The 17,323-nt window shown below is 36.0% G+C and overlaps 3 protein-coding genes across 3 annotated transcripts; all 3 read right to left on the bottom strand.

Annotated features, from left to right (window-relative positions):
• Positions 1–355: 355 nt before the first annotated feature.
• Positions 356–1,272, bottom strand: LOC118491433 (TMV resistance protein N-like; the record flags this gene model as incomplete). The annotated part of the gene is made up of 1 exon (XM_035989223.1): positions 356–1,272. A coding segment is annotated over exon 1 (858 nt), but the record flags the coding sequence as incomplete, so codon positions are not given.
• Positions 1,273–1,279: 7 nt separating this feature from the next.
• On the bottom strand, positions 1,280–1,992 carry LOC110932922 (disease resistance protein RPV1; the record flags this gene model as incomplete). Its single annotated transcript, XM_022176174.2, has 2 exons — positions 1,492–1,992; positions 1,280–1,304 (listed from the first exon to the last, which is right to left on the bottom strand). Coding segments are annotated over exons 1-2 (504 nt in total), but the record flags the coding sequence as incomplete, so codon positions are not given.
• An 11,115-nt stretch (positions 1,993–13,107) lies between these two features.
• On the bottom strand, positions 13,108–17,007 carry LOC110935763. The gene is made up of 6 exons (XM_022178111.2): positions 16,888–17,007; positions 16,085–16,141; positions 15,013–15,705; positions 14,799–14,936; positions 14,364–14,708; positions 13,108–13,733 (listed from the first exon to the last, which is right to left on the bottom strand). The coding sequence occupies exons 2-6, from the start codon at positions 16,127–16,129 to the stop codon at positions 13,191–13,193; spliced, it is 1,764 nt and encodes a 587-aa protein (XP_022033803.1). The 5' UTR covers positions 16,130–16,141; positions 16,888–17,007; the 3' UTR covers positions 13,108–13,190.
• Positions 17,008–17,323: the final 316 nt, after the last annotated feature.

Below are 17,323 nucleotides of genomic sequence, written 5' to 3'. Positions count from 1 at the left end.
GTAATCACAATCTACAATAAGGCATCTTAGATTCTTCATGTTTCCAAGACTTTCCAAAACAATATTAGGGGTGAGCTCTAGACGTATACACCTTGTCGATTCAGAACCCTGTAATTCAACAATAGTTCATGTCATAAATAAAAAAATGTGTTTGTCTCATCTCTATGTTACAAGTAAATCTGATTCTTACCAAGTTAGTATCCAATACATTTTCAATTTCTTCCTGAATCCATAATCTGCTATGTTTGTTGGGATCATCTGGGTGCAAACGACGTACGATATTCTTGCCCATTTCTTCAATATGGTCATGCATGCTCAACAAGCAAGGGCCAAAAGAATAATCATGAAAAGTTATTAGAGATCTCTGCTCAAGAACTCTTAAACCAATTCTAGCCTGAAATCCACAACTTTCAAGCATGCTTATTGCTTCGTTTTTCACCCACCCCTTCAATATGCATGCAACATCGAGGAATATTTCTTTATAATCATCCTCCAGACTTGCATAGCTTAACTCCAATTTTTCAAGAGTCTCCTTCAATGGTATTGTTTTGAGTCTTTCTAATGCATCCACCCATTCAAGCTTGTCTTTACCACACAGAAATGAACCCAAAACTTTGATTGTCAAGGGAAGGCCAGCAGCATATTGTACAACTTGTTGTGATTCCTTTTCATACTCTTGAATTGGAAGATCTTTCCCAAATGCATGCCTACTGAAGAGGCCAATCGCTTCCTCATGTGATAATAGACTGACATCACGAATCCGCTCCACTCTATGTGCTATCAACACTTGCTCGTCTCTTGTTGTTATGATAATTCTACTTCCAGGCTTGAACCAATTAAGATCACCAGCTAACGCCTCAAGCTGCTCTTGATGATCCACATCATCTAAAACCACTAGAACCTTTCTACAACGCAGCTTTGTTTTCAACATGTTTTTCCCGTCATGGACACTACCTACGTTGTTTCCTTGACCATTTGGCAAATCTGAAAGAATCTTTGTTTGCAATGACAACAAACCGGACAACGATGCTTTTGAAACTTCCCTGACATTCTCAACAAAGCTTTTAGCTTCAAAGTAAACTGATATTCTATCAAACATAGCCCTGGCTAGTGTAGTCTTACCAGCACCTCCCATCCCCTTGATCCCTATCATGTGAACCTTGTTTGACGCGATATCTAAAGACTTCTCAAGGTCTTGTAGTCGGGGTTCCATGCCTACTAATTTATCATCAAGGTTCACATTAATGGGTCGTAACTCAAGTGAGATCCGTGCAATTATTAACTTAATAACTTTGGCTTCATGCCTATGAATTATAGAAGATTCAGTTAACTAACTCAAGATCCCACACAAAAAAGTTATATTTCAAGTCAATATACGAAGTGTAAGACATAATAGCATATCAATAGCAACAATGCTTGAGCTTTCCTCAAAATAAGAAAGAAACTAAAAAAGAATGAATAGTTTCATAGAGAAATGATGAAAGAAATTACCCATCAGCAGTGTTCCTTAAATCCCAACCGGATAGATTGGCTGCTTCAGTCAGAGCTTCTCTCCAGTTCCCGATCTCTTTATTGGTGTGTTTGGCAAGAGCTTCTCCGACTGGTCCACGTTGTTTGCGAAGTTCAGACGGATCCACATCGTAAAAAACAGGGTAAGCAATCTGGTCGTTCGACCTTTGGCATTCCATAATCTTTACAAGTTCATTTAAGCACCAAGACGAAGATGCATAGTTCTTTGAGAAAACTATGATGAACAACTTTGACTCTTCAATAGATTTCAAAAGCTGGTTATTGATGTTTTTTCCTTGTTTGAGTCTCTCGTCGTCCTTGAAAGTGTGAATACCATGTTGCTCAAGAGCAGCATAAAGGTGATCCACAAAGTTCTTACGAGTGTCTTCTCCACTAAAACTCAAAAACACATCATACTGAAAGCTCTCCTTAACGAATGATGCTGAAGAAGACGCCGCCATTGGAGTTATGCTTTACGGGTTCTACAACTTGATCAAATCTTTTCTTGGAAGATGACTGCAAAGAAACAACGGATCACGCTTTTAACCCATAAGAGTGTATTTTATTTATTATATGTAATAAGCTGGTAATCATACCTTACAGCTTAATTACCAGGGTTAATAAGATATGTGGATCTGATTTCAAATGTAAAAGTTTGACTTTGTCAAAGTCAAACAATTGAACCAAGTTATAGAATGGTGATCTTGGGACCTAATGAATAACGATATGTGTATCTGATTTCAAGTTATCCGTTTGATAAACAAGATTCAGTTACGGATTTTATCAGATTTCAAACCAGAATTTGACTTTCTTAGAAAAGTCAAACCCCATTGGCTTCAGTTTGCCGATATCAAACATTTTACCAACCGATCTAGCACTAAAATTACTATCCGAACTAAATAATAAGCTTTCAAACATCATACGACTTTTAATGCAGAAAACCACCACATATAAACCATCACTACTTCATAAATTTAAAGAATCGAGTTATAAAACTAAACTCAAAATAGCTGATCGAAACAGCAACCAGATACTCCAACGCTATGAATTTAGCCGTTGACTTGATCTTGTTTTGATCTGATCTGCTGTTCTATTTCTCACAAGAAAATTATATCCCCAACACACAACTTCCGACTTTGACTTTTTAACATTAACTAGTAACAAGGTCACGCGCGTTGCGGCGTGGGTACATCGCAAACATCAAATAGATTAGTGCAAACGTTATGTAATGTGTCAAAACAGACTCTGTTTTGACGTATCCGATATAATCAATGTAACTTATATAAGCATTTAAATCAAATAACAAAATCCAAACCGGGTTGGTTCATTTAGTGGGGTTCCACCTAACTACTATACAACCCTTACATCTTCATTAAGACTTAGTGGCATCAATGTGCATAGTGATTCGTATGTCAAATCATAAACCAACTAAAAACGTAGATAAAAATAACCACTAAAACGTATTATAGTTGACCATGTTCATTAACATGAATTAATATTGACATGTGCATGTAAAAATGAGCATGTGAGAAAATAAAGTATTTACATCAAAACGTATAACAACCTAAAACATACATAAAATAGGCATGAAAACGTATTATATTAGACCCGACTTATTTTTAGGAAAACTTTAGGTCGAAACGTAAATGTGTACTGTTTATGTCCAATGCAGATACATGAATATGTACCGAAATGTCCATAAAAATAAGCCCGTGAGGAAATAATTTTTTAAGTTAAGGAATGAAAATAAGGTGCTCGCGCGTTGTGGCGTAATATTTAAGGGCACATTATCGTTCGTTAAGTGCGTTTGCAAGGTGACATTAACGTGTTTAAGCACATGAAAGAAACGTATAAAGATACGGTACGATTAAACGAAATGTATTAAGTTGTGACAAACCAACTACTCGTTTCGAATTTATAGGAACATGTAAACGTGATATAAACTAAAAACACAAAGGGAAAAAAAGATAAAAAAAAAACGAAGGAAGTAAAAGTGAAAAGTTAGAAATTTAGACAATAGATTTATTATTGTGTAAGTTTTAGGAGGAAAACAAATTAGTTAAAAAAATAAGGGAGCAAAAATAGAAAATTTTAAGGTAGCCAAAATAAAAATTACATCCTTTAGAAATCCATTCCTGTCATTGACTGCAACTCATCTACTTCTAGTTGGGATCTTAAAAAAGTTCAATATTCCAAGTTTTAACGTTTGTATAGGATAGCTCTTTTAATGCTTGGAAAAATTAAAGGACACAATTGTAATTTCTAGTAGATTGTCGGTGGCCTTTGCCACCGACTTTCTACTTTAAAATATAGTTAAATGACGAGAATATCTAGAAAAGAGTAAACTATGAATTGGCAGATGAGGTTTTGTCACTTTTCCGACTTTAGTACAAAACTCAAACATTTTGAATATAGGTTTCTGTGGTTTCAGTTTTGTTATTATTTTCATCCAAAATCAAAATTTGATCAGATTTTTCGGTTAACATCTAGTTTTTTTTGTCTTTTTCTCCCTTTTTAATGAATGGCATAATGGTCTTTTAACGTTTTATTTCAAAAAATTAAAAAAAATTGACAATTTTGCCCTTAATTAAAAGAGAGGAAAAGCCAAAAAAGTTGGATGTAAACTGAAAAATTTGACCAGATTTTGCTTTTGGATGAAAATGACAACAAAATTGAAACCACAGGGACCCAGATTTAAAAACTTTGAGTTTTGGACTAAAGTAGCGAAGTGACCAAATCTCGGAGACTATTTTAGCACTTTGCTCTTTAGAAAATGATGATTAATTTTTAAATTTATTTATATTTTTATTAATATTGATGATATTATCCTCACTATAATTTATCAAGTTTCTGATGTGTGTATATTTTACTATTCAACTTTGTGCACAATCTAATGCATATATTACAACTGATTTATGTAACTTTCATTATTATTAAATATTTTATTCAAATCATATAATTTATTCAAAATAGTTTTCACCACATAATGTTTTATTGTTTTTCTCTTTATTAAACTTTCATATAGGTTATTTACTTTAACCTTCTATACTTTATCTTTTATAAATTTATCAAAAAGCATTTTTCATTTTTAACTCCAATATTTTTTTACTTTCAACTTTGATCTCATTTACTTTTCATATTTACAAATTTTTTGTTTTACGTTTCCGTCTAAATTTTGCAATTTAAAATGTTGCACCACGTGTGTTTGGTAGAAACTATTTTTTTCTCAAACTGTTCCGTCGCAACGCGCAAGTACTAGGCCGACTTAGTTTTTTTTTCTATGTTTAACGTTTCGGTCTAATTTTCGCATGTTAACACACCGCAGCAGGCGTGCATGGTTTAGCGTTTTTCCGTCTACTTTTCGTTTGGTTAATGATCTCATCGCAACGCGCGGGTCCTAAACGCTAGTTATGCTTAAATCGTGAAAACCAAACCGTTGATAGTAGTTCAGTTTTAAAATCCAACGATTTGGTTTTTGGTTTTTGAAACTGTTAGTAACACTATTCTCACAGTTTAATCTAAAAACCGTCAAAACCGGATCGTGAACACTTTTACGACCCACACGTCAATTTGTCATGGACTCGGATATTCTACCTCTTTGAGCTCAAGGTACCCCCGGTTACATCCTGGCACCTAGTTATATTAATATATTATCCACGCACAATTCATGACTAACATGTTATATGCTTAGAACTTGGGTTGTGAACCTGGATTTCAATAGTTACTAACAATGTTTGAAATACCGGTATGAACTGGTCGGTAATACCGAATACTGGACACAAACCCGGTATATAGTAGCGGTAAATCTATTTATGCTGGTTCAACCCGTTGAACTGACGTGCATTATCTTAAATTTGATTTTTAAATTTGAGTAAAGTACGATATTAAGGTATTATTGACCTTCCATATTTCTGGTAATTAACCTAGTGCCTTCCATTCTAATATTCCATCATTGTCCGACGCTCAAGTCAGTATAGTATTCATTTCAATAGTTACAAACAATGTTATATATAGATTTAGGAATTATTAATTTTATTCTTAAATATTAAGCATTAATAATAAGAACATTAACGTTTTTACTGATTATTTATTGCCTACAAGAGATAACAAAAATGTATGGGTAAATTACGTTTTTCGTCTTTTATGTTGTATCGGATTGCAATGGATAGTGTTTAACTTCAATAATTACAGTCACAATCCTTTATTTTGAAAACCCATTACACCCTACGTTTTTTAGCACTAACCAAGTTAAAATTTTCAGTTAACTATAGCATGTGCCTTGCACATGAGGGTAATTTAATAATTTTACCTAGAGTAAACTGCTATTTTGGTACCTGAGGTTTGGTCACTTTTGCCACTTTAGTCCAAATTTGAAACTTTTTGCATCTGGGTCCCTGTGGTTTCATTTTTATTGCCATTTTAGTCCAAAAATAAATCAAATCATATTTCTCAAATTAAATCCTGTTATTTTGTCCTTATCTCAGGGGCAAAATAGTCATTTCTTTTTTATTTAAACAATAATTTTTTGTGGGCCCCACCACACCCCCACACTTCTTCTTCTACCTTCTTTCTCTCTCCTGGCATATGATCAAAAATCACTTGCAGATCCATGTATTCAAGCAACCAATGCACAAATTGATCTCATAGATTCCTCAGTTAGTTTAACCAGATGATTCAACAGATCCACTATCACATAAACCCTAATTTATGATAAAACGAGTGCAAATCCAGAGAGAATTGATCACATAGATTAAACGATTAAGTTAACCAGATTGTTCAACAGATCCACTTATCACATAAACCCTAACTTATAATAAAATAAGTGCAAACTCTCATAGATTCCTCTATTAACTTAACCAGACCGTTCAATATACACATAAACCATAATTCACAACAAAACAAGTGCAAATCGAGAAATAATTGATCTCATAGATTTCACTATTAAAACGGCATTGGAATGAGAGTGAGAGATTAGGTTTGTTCGTAAGGTTGATGACGATTGATGAATTGAATGTAGAAGATGAAAGAGTTAAGAAGCCAGAAGAGCAATCTGAAGTAACGGAATCGGTACCTGCTTCATAATAATTTCATCTTCTTGTTTGTAAATAGATGCATTTCAATTGTTTTTCATGGATATTATTTCAAATGTGAAGAAAAACTGAAGAAGATGACAATGGTGATATTCAATAGAAGAGGAAATTAGCAATGAAAACTGCACAATGCAATTAATATCGGATGGAACAACAGAGGGTTTGGTCGAATTGGGTAGTTTTCAAGATGAAGAATATTTAATGGATGTTCGTCTTGTTGTTGCAGGTCAAGTCTAGAGAGAGAGAGAGTAGGAAAAATTTAAAGCTAGAGAGAGAAAGATTGAAAATGGTGAAATTGTCCTTTATCAGACGGTTTAAATGTTTAAATAAAATAAAAAATGAAATGACCATTTTACCCTTGAGAAAAGGACAAAATATCAGAATTTAATTTGACAAATATGACCTGATTTCATTTTTGGACTAAAATGGCAATAAAAATGAAACCACAAGGACCCAGATGCAAAAGGTTTCAAATTTGGACTAAAGTGGCAAAAGTCACCAAACCACAGGGACCAAAATGGTAGTTTACTCTTTTACCTATTATATTAAACGTACGTAATATATTTAATTTCAATTTCATTTTCACATCCACAGACCGAAGAGCTTATCCTCTTTTTCTTTCATATCTCTAGTATTGGCATGTTTGGCTTAACGTATTTCTGACTTTTTTAAAAGGACTTTTGGCTGAAATAAGTCAGAAAATCCTGACTTTTGGCAAATCCCCCTCACAAACAAAGAAAAGCCAAACACTTATAAAAGGACTTTTGCCCTTCAAAAGGACTTTACCCTCAAAATAAGCTAAGCCAAACAGGCTCTATATCTCTCTCTAGAAAACGCCCGCCACCACCCTTGGTGGCGGAGCCACGGTGGCAGCACCAACTACCACCACCACCAAAAACCTGCAACCCCACTTCCTTTGGTCCACCCTCCTTCCATCTCACATCCCGTCTCCCCTCCAAATCTCCCCCAACCTGAAGATCCCCGTCCATATTCACATGATCTAACAATAACAGTGGGTCAAGTTATTCTACAAAGGCTTCTAATTGTAAGAAGTGTAAGAAGAATTTATAGAGTGACAAGTGTCCAATGACCTAAAACTAAACCCACTACATCACCACCAAAAACCTAAACACCCACCCCCACCCCGGCAAAAAAAAACAAAAAAAAAAACTATACCTCCCCAAAAAAACCTAACCCCCCCCCCCCACCCACCCCCCAAAAACCTAAAAAAAACCTAACCCCCCCCCCCCACCACCCCCCAAAAAAAAACCTAAAAAAACCTAACCCCCCCCCCCCCCAACCCCCAAAAACCTATAAAAAAAACTAAACACCCACCCCCACCCAAAAACCTAAACCCCCCCCCCCCTCGGCAAAAAAAAAAGTTTTTTTTTTAGGTTGGGTGATGTGGGGGTGGGGGGGTTTAGGTTTTTGGTGGTGGTGGATGTTTAAGGGTTTTTTTTTTAGTGGGGTTTTTTTGTGTAGTGGGTTTTTTTAGGTTATTGGACACTTGTCACTCTATAAATCCTTCTTACACTTCTTACAATTAGGATTCTTTGTATTTGATCCTAATCCCAATAACAGTTTCCTCCATGAATAACCGTGCTCTATTGACGACCTTTGAAGATTTCGAGAAGGAAAGCGAGTGCGGATACGTTTTTCTCTGATCTACTTCTCGAGTTTGATTGTTGGTGTAAGGGTATACGGGGCGCAATCGGGGAGGGCCTCGGTGAACCATTTCCCCGATCGGGAACACCGCCGCCATCCCTGCGGGGTCCCGAATCGGGGCTGGAAATGGGTGTGGGGTTACCGCTTGGAAATGGCACGATGATCGAGATTTGACCGTTTACAAACGGTCGAATTTTTAAAAAAAAAAAAAAATCAATTTTTTTAAAACAATATATATACTAACCAATCTTAATCCATTTTTTACCACATCCACAACAAACCAACACCAAAACTCTAAAACTTTTATATCTTTTAAACACAAAATGGATTCCAAGTTCCCGTTTCTTTCTCCCATACCCGACTTTCCCGACGATGGCGATACGTCGTCAAGCGATAGTAGCTTATTTTTCTTCCAAAATCTCATCCAACAAGCGGAGCTACTAGACACGGCATCGTCTAGTAAAAAAAAATATGTCCGTTGGGATCGTGTGGGGGGCCACGAGACACTCATGGCCGATTATTTCGATGAAAATCCAAAATTTAGTGAAGATACTTTTCGTCACAGGTTTCGTATGTCCAAGTCGTTGTTCCTAAAAATTGTTAGTGACGTGGAAGCGTATGACGAGTGGTTTCAAGAAGGCTTAGACGGGAGAATGAAGAAAAGCTTTACACCGTTGCAAAAGGTTACTTCGGCAATTAAACAACTTGCAACCGGTAACCCACCAGACGAGGGGGACGAGTATTTAAATATGTCTGAAAGGACCTCTCGTGAGTGCCTTGAATATTTCTGCGAGACGGTTTGTAAAAGGTATGGCGGTGAATTTATTTTTTTTTTCTAGTTCGAATGTTTTTTTTTTAATTTAATGAAATGTCTTTTTTTTAATTTAATGAAATGTCTTTTATTTAATTTAAGGTATGGCGGTGAATTCCTACGTAGACCAACGAGCCACGACATCGCGCTATTGTATCAGGCTCATGAGGATAGGCATCACCTACCTGGTATGTTAGGGAGTCTGGATTGTACACACTTCGTCTGGAGAATGTGCCCCACAGAATTGCGTGGACAATACATGAGAGGCGATCATCAATACCCGACGGTTATGTTAGAAGCGGTAGCGTCTCAAGATTTGTGGATTTGGCATGCTTTTTGTGGGCCAGCGGGTTCACAAAACGATATCAACGTGCTGCAACAATCTCCGTTATTTCTTGCTCAACGAAATGGAACGGCGCCAAATTGTCCATTTCAAGTGAACAACCATTTATACAAACGCGGGTATTATCTTACTGATGGGATCTACCCTACCTGGTCCGTGTTTGTGAAGTCTTTTCCATATCCACACGACCCGAACGAAAAAAAATTCAAGAGGCAACACGAGGCCGCAAGAAAAGATGTGGAACGGGCGTTTGGTGTGTTAAAGTCGAAGTGGGGAATACTAAATCGTCCAATGCGTTCGAAAACGGTGAAAAAAATAAGGTCCATCGTGTATACGTGCCTTATTTTACACAACATGATTATAAAAGACGACGGAAGGGCGATAGCACCGGTTCATATTCAAGATCCTCCAGTCGAACCCGTCTTCGATGATACAGCCTATACGGAGCTCATTGACGAAGACACGCATTGGAGGCTAAAACACGATCTCGTTGAGCATCTCGGAAGTTTAGATTTGCCTCACCTTGAAGTTGATTCGGACGAGGAGTAGTTTGTTTTTATATTTTTTAGGTTGAATGTATTTTTTTTTTCTAGTTCGAATGTTTTTTTTTTTTAATTTAATAAAATGTCTTTTATTTAATTTTTATTTTTACTAATCTTTTTTTAATTTATAAAACATGCATTCTTTTAGAATAAAAAAAAAAAAAAAAAAAACAACTCACCTAATAGGTGAGTGCCGTCATCAAAACAAGGTATTAGGGGAGTGTATTAGGGGAGTTGACGTGGCTTGATCTGATTGGCCATGTGTAAGATGGGGGACTCACCTATTAGGTGAGCACCCCTTACACCCTAAACTGATTAAACGTATGTCTTCACAAAATGGCATTTTATTGTTTCTTTTTCATTATTAACCTAATAATAATTAAGTCAAAGCCTTTGACATGTTTTATGTCTAAAAAATAGGATCAGCTTTTGTTGGATCAGCCTTTGAATTACCAGTCTTGATGTGTTGGACGAGTGTTTCTGGTGGTGAATGGTTTCAACTGTTGGCCCTAACCCATTTTTCAGGTGTATAGTAATTGTTTAACAACAAATGTTATTCTAATGGTGGTGGATGGATGGTTTCAAATGAACAACAAATGTTATTCTGATGGTGGTAGTTGATGGTTTCAAATGTTGGCATCTCGTTGTGGGCCTTGTGGCTGTGGTGGCACTACGGTAGCTCTAAGCAAAGGGCTTAAAATATATATTAGGGCATGTTTGGCTGAGCTTTTCAAAACAACTTATTGATTTATTAGCTTTTTGGAAAAGTCATTATTGAGTGACTTATGACTTGGTTTTTTTTTCTCACATACACCCTCATTGCAAAACATTATTTTAGAGTTTATGACTTTTCAAAAGCCAATAAGTCAATAAGTTGTTTCAAAAAGCTTAGCCAAACATGCCCTTAATGTTTTTATTTTTTATAATTTAAAGATTGGGATAAAAAGACATAACTAACTTTAATTGAAAATTTTAACCTGATTGATGTTAAAGGATGTAGGGGGTAATAAGTTTTCCAAATAAAGGATTGTGACATTATTAAAGTTAAAGATTATCCATTGCAATCTGATACAAACATAAAGGACGAAAAGTGTAATTTACCCAAAATGTATCAAGGAGCTATTAATTTTATTCTTAAATATTAAGCATTATTTAATAAGAACATTAACTTTTTTACTTATTTTTTAAATGATTATTCATTGCCTACAAGAAGTAACAAAATTTATCATAGAAAAATAAATGATTTTCAAAGTAATATAAAATAAAATATCTTTATAAATACTTTGGAGATACATAAGTTAGTTTAGAAGGTTAGATTATTATAAACAATATTTTATTTAAAATATTAAATATGTTAAACATCTAAGATTTTTAAATTTTGTATTATACTTTTTAATTTTTTTTTATCTACAACATTTTGTAAGATTAAACTAAAGCTTTTGTGGACAAATATCTGCAGAATTTTTTTATTTTTTTTAATTTTCTAGTATTCATTACTCGATTTAATATACTAGAGTGACCATAGTAAAAAAATATGGGATTGTCAGGGGTTTAGTAGTTTTAATCGTAAATGAGGTCTATAATTATCTCTTCCTGGATCAAACTAATAGTTATGTATTTAAATGCTTATTAATTATCACTCATATATTAAAATTACTATACAAAATCTTATAAAAAAACATGTTTGATAATGAAGATACCTATTGAGGTTTCTAAACGATAGAATATCATTGTATTGAGTATTAATAAGCACTTAGTGAGATTTTATCATTTTACAATTTTTAAATCTATATACTTTCGATTATTTGTGGTGGTAATGGAAACGTTGAATTAAGTTCCACCTACTGGCCTACATATTATACTTTACGGCATAATGTGTATTAATGTGTTGTTCCCAGGGACGGGCCTATGTTGATGGGTAGGTGGGCGGGCGCACCCCTTGAGAAAATAAATTTTAGTGTATTTTTTAGGCAAAAACCCCAATCGCACCTCTTGAAAATAGTTGAACCCCGCACCCTTAGAAAATAAATCTTGGATCCACCATTGGTTGTTCCAAACCTTAAGGTAGCGTTCGTTTCATGGAATGGAATGGAATGGAATGGAATTAGGAAGTTTTTCTTTGTAAAATTGATCTTGGTTGGGGGAGGGAGGAATTTGAAATCCCATGAATTTCTTTAATCAATGAAATTTGTGACTATTTCAACATTCCTTAGAAATCCTTCACTCTAATGAAGGAATGGAATGGAATGTTGAAATAGTCACAAATTTCATTGATTAAAGAAATTCATGGGATTTCAAATTCCTCCCTCCCCCAACCAAGATCAATTTTACACAGAAAAATTTTCTAATTCCATTCCATGAAACGAACGCTACCTAAGAGTTAAGACTTGTTTTATTATGCCCCACAGCTTGTTCCAATCCTTCGTCACAAATGGCTTATTGTTAATTAAAATACTTAATTTTTTTTTAAGTTGTCATGTAATTAGGATCATAAGTTTTTGTTTGACTTGACCATGTTTAATACTTGGTTCCATTTAATGATCATGACGAAATCTTAAATGGCCATAAACTATGCCCATGTGATGATATTGCCTTATCCGACCCAAACCAGTCAAACCGACCCGGAAACTTTTATACCTGGTTCTATGACTCTTGACTTTCATACAAGATGCTTAATCAACTTGAACAAGTAATTAACTGACACGCATATGAATTAACAAAACGGTTAGCAAAACGCAATCAAATCGACTAATTTTAATGCATATCCAATAATGGTGGCACGAGTTGGTAGAGAAGTCTTGAGACATCTTGATATGCTTGTGAATATATCAAACTATGGCGTCGAAACCCACACACAATGATTAACAAACAATATACAAAGATATGAAACGTCTAAATGAGCACGTCTAAATTTACATACCGGTTCTACTATATTTTAAAAAAACATTGGGGTCCGTGGACCCCGACCCGCATCATGTGGGTCCGCCCCTGGCTAAGACTTGTTAGAGAAAACTGCCTGTAAAAGGAAACATCTAAGGATTTTACTATACATTAAAATAATAAACTCGAAACGCTCTATAAATATTTTCCAAAATGAGCAGGAGAAAAGGTTGTTTCAAGTACAACAGTTTTACTAGAGTTGTGCATTCTACACCTTTGATTCGAGATAATATAAGTTTTTTTTTAGGCAATATTGTAACTATTACACATCCTAGCATGATCTAGTTGGCCTATAAAACTGGTTGTCTTGCCAATGAGTCTACATTACCTTTGGATTCCAAGATCCTGTCCTTTAGATTATTTTTAACAAGATGGAGTACTCTCACACATCTTTCAGCCTCTTCAAACCGTTCTTGTGCAGCCATGAGCTCCACACATCTCTCTCGCAGATCCTTTTGGGCGGCTTTTTCAACCACAACCGTGTTCACTCTCAATTCCATAAGCAAACTGCACTTCTTGCTCGCCTCCTTCCTTTTGCGGATGACGTCCAAGTGAGCTCGAAGCCATGACACATTAATGTTAGCTGCCTCTGTAGCTACCACTTGCTGTTCTATTTCTTCCATGTTGTCAATATCATCATTGGTTTGAATTCGACTGACAACTTCACAAACGATCTCAAGGAAAGATGATCTCATAGAGACGGGTTTGAATACACAATCTGCTGCAATGTCACCGTGTTTCTTGAAAATGTTCTCAAGAACCGGTGCAACACTTTGCTTCACTTTGTACCCTTGGACACAAATTACGTCGGATTGAGATGAAATCTTTCGTTCCTGTTCAGTAAAAGGATTAGATGTGGCAAAATGACTGGGTGGTCTAATGGGTCAAAAGAATTGGGTTGTTCAAATAACGTTCGAAAATAGCCGGAAAGAAGCTTGCTCGAAAAATAAACAAGCTGAGCTGGCTCGTTTAATCTTCGATCTAATTTCGAGTCAAGGTAAGCTAGCTTGTTTGGCTCGCTCTTATGTGCAAAAATAAATAAGATGACTCGAGCTTTATCCTAGCCGAGCTTGAGCAAAATTTCAGCTCTTTAAACGTTTTCGAGCCAAGCCGGCTCGTTTAACCTCGAGTCCAAGCTTAAGCTGGTTTAGCTCGACTTCTCATTAAGTAATATAGTTGACACAAAGCTTACAACTTTGAGATGAAAAATTTCCTGTGTATAATATGACGATACATATTGGAAGCTCAAAAACAAGCGAGGAAGGTTGATTTAGGTAACAGGTTTGGTTGGTATTATATAGATTTCGATGATCTACAACACAATCCTCTACGAGGTGGTCAAATGAAGCAAGCAAGTTTGACGCCGTTGGCATCTCTATCTTTACACAATCATGGCTCATGCGTAATAGATAAATATTATAAGATTTTTAAGTGATTATAAATAAAGAGTTTAGGATACTTACATCAACATGTGTGTCTAGACTAGTGAGGCATGTCAACCCGGTATTTTGATGACTAGTTGTGTTGTTAGAGCTCGGCATGGTGTTGGTCCTGGCAATGTCATCAACGGGCATGGTGGTGCTGTCGGTATTGTCCTCTACAAGCATAGTAGTCGTGTTGCTAATGTCGCCTACCAGCTGATCACGTACCATAACCGACGGCTGAGGTACCGATGATAATCGTGCCTTCTTCAACAACGGTGAAAAATCATTAGCATAGCCGTCAAAAAACTGACAGCTAGCGCGCCACCAATCAGTGGCACACTCTGCAGGAGTTGGTGTCAACACTGGTAGTGGCTCAAATCCGGGCTGAAAATTAATGGCACACTTAACTAAGTAATACTAGTTACTAATAAACTAATTGAAATGATAAGAAAAACTAATGTACATACAACATACCACTGTGGCATTCACGACAAATGGTAGTGCAAGCTTCCACGTTATGCATTGGTTCTTGCCCCAGCTAATGGCCCTCGGAATCCCATTATGCTTGATAGCAAACTTCTTAGAGTATGGGAAAACCTCGAAGATCCATATCTAGAAAATCACAATATAATAAACTTCAGACAAGTAAATTACAATAAAAATTTGTCTTAAACAAAATAACAATAACCTTGAAGGCCCAAATAAATCCCTCTAGCGTATAATTAAGTGGCGAAAAAGTGCGTCGTGCAGAACGTTTTGGCAGCGCATTATGTAGCTGCCTGTACACAACCTTCCAGACATATGAACCCCATGGAAATGTGTTCCATGAGTCCAGATCCTCAACTAGCTCTAGAGCATCCGGGTCAACCAAATAAAGAGACTGAGAGCCCATGAATCCGACCTCAAGCAACATCAGCAGACAAAGTCGTACGGCATCAAGGTCCGATAACTGATCAAGAGAGCTATAAAAGACGTTTTTGAGATCCGAAACCTTTACCCTAGCTTGTACATGACCAAATACCCTCCCCCTGAATGTCGTATTGGGCCCCACGTGCATCCGATGTTGTCTCAAAAGTTGATGCGGACCGAATTGCAGTCCTGTGATGAGGCAAAACTCTTGAGGTCCAAACCGCAACTCCTGACCTCCAACATGAAAAAATAATGCATCTTGATGCACGACTGGGGTCGGGGTATATTCAGTCTGTAGTATCAGATGGAGTAAACTCGAGTCGATAGATGTAGATCGTACATCTAGCCATGGTCCAAAACAAGTTCCCCGAAATAACTCCGACCTAGCAGAGCCTGGTCTCAACCTAACCCGGATTTCTGTCGCTACTTCTATGCGGCATCGAATCTTCACTTCAGCCCGAAAATACAACTCCTGAAGAAACGACAGTATACAATGTATATCATCATACAAATTAAAAGAGACTGTAGTAATCTTTTTACTTTGAAATTCATATATCAAAAAAGTGTCAATCATGTATACAATGTATATCATCATACACACGCATTTAACATATGCCAAAAATCTTGTGTTTTTTTAACGTGATGACATAGATCTAGCGAGAGTCATAACTCGTAAGGATGCATTTATATACAGCTTGACCTAAAACAATCAGAAAGTGAGCTTATATTTCTTATGTAACAATGGGTAGTCCTATTCCTATAACCACTTGTATACAACCATATAAAAGTGTTATACGCCCGTATTCATTTAGTATACACTCGTATACATAGGGTGTACAACATACACAGACCTTCTCAGTTGGTGTATCTGAGGCATCTTCCTCTGTCTTGACCATTTTTTAACCAATCTGCAATCAATCAAACAAAACAACAATTACTAGTAAAATATAAACACTTGGACCATATCTAAGTCTAGGGATGAGCTCGGTACAAAAGTACCGGTACCGAAAATCGCCAAATATGGGTACCGGTATTGGTACCGAAAATGCTCGATACAATATGGTACACTACCCGGACAAGACCGGTTTTTGAAGGTAAAATTCGGTTAAATACCGATAACCATTATTAAACTCTAAACCCGTAAAAGTTAAAACCTAAAGTCAAACATCTAAAAGCTAAAAGCTAAAAACTAAATCATCATCATCATACTCGGTAAATCCCACCAAATTAGTAAAATAATGTTAAAATGAGTGCACTTCCACTTTTGCCCTCGGAGTGCCCACAAATATATACATTATATGCGCATACCGCAAGCGGGGCGTAAGCTAAAAACTAAATGGTAAAGCTAAACCCAAAACTTTAAAAAATAAACCCTTAAACTAAACCTCGAAAAAAAAGGAAACAGAAATATCAATAGTTAGATGGAGTTCTCACAAGGTTTCAGAAACACTAAAAATACAACAAGTCAATAGGTCATGAAATAAACTAAAAAGAAGTAGAGATGTGCTTGAAGGTGAGTGAGTGTGTGTTTGTTGCTCGTATCACCGATTATCAGTATATATGAATTCACAAAACGTTGAGTAAAACGCTATTAATTAACGGAATGATTAAGAAACAAAATGTAAGTAGGTAAAAGAATAATAAGAAATGTAACCTGAATAATAGGAAATAGAGAAGGAAGAAGACGAAGAGATAACACCACACCAGCAGCAGCAAAGTTCCATTGATTCAACTTCTGGAGCTTTCATCGGTATCTGCGCTCCGGAGACGGCTTCGTTACTGACTTAAACGTCTTAGAGCCGCTTCATTTAAACGTGTAGAGCCGCTTCATTTTTTTTTCTTTTTTTTCTTTTTTTTTTTTTTGAAAAATCACAAGTTTTCTCCATTGTCTTTATACCACTTTCAGACAGTTTTCTTTTTAACGAATGTTGACAGGCAGTGTCCTTTACTAGGTATTTTGTTACAAGTTTAGTCCTTTACTAAGGTATTTGGTTGCAAATTTAGTCCTTTACACCCAACAATTAACAGGGTTTTTAACTGGGTTGGGTGTAAAGTACTAAACTTGCAACAAAATACCTAGTAAAGGACAC

This window comes from Helianthus annuus, chromosome 4 (genome assembly GCF_002127325.2).
Source record: "Helianthus annuus cultivar XRQ/B chromosome 4, HanXRQr2.0-SUNRISE, whole genome shotgun sequence".
NCBI lineage: Eukaryota > Viridiplantae > Streptophyta > Magnoliopsida > Asterales > Asteraceae > Helianthus > Helianthus annuus.
Note: the sequence above shows the minus strand (reverse complement) of the source record. Positions and strands in the feature narration are given on the sequence as shown.

What these genes read in the sequence shown, in the direction of transcription:
- LOC110935763 (XM_022178111.2), bottom strand. Translation starts at nt 16,129, where the DNA reads ATGGTCAAGACAGAGGAAGATGCCTCAGATACACCAACTGAGAAG. An exon ending in CAGATACACCAACTGAGAAG is followed by an intron (nt 15,706 to 16,084) that starts GTCTGTGTATGT and finishes TCGTTTCTTCAG; the next exon opens with GAGTTGTATTTTCGGGCTGA. An exon ending in TTGTCGTGAATGCCACAGTG is followed by an intron (nt 14,709 to 14,798) that starts GTATGTTGTATG and finishes ATTAATTTTCAG; the next exon opens with CCCGGATTTGAGCCACTACC.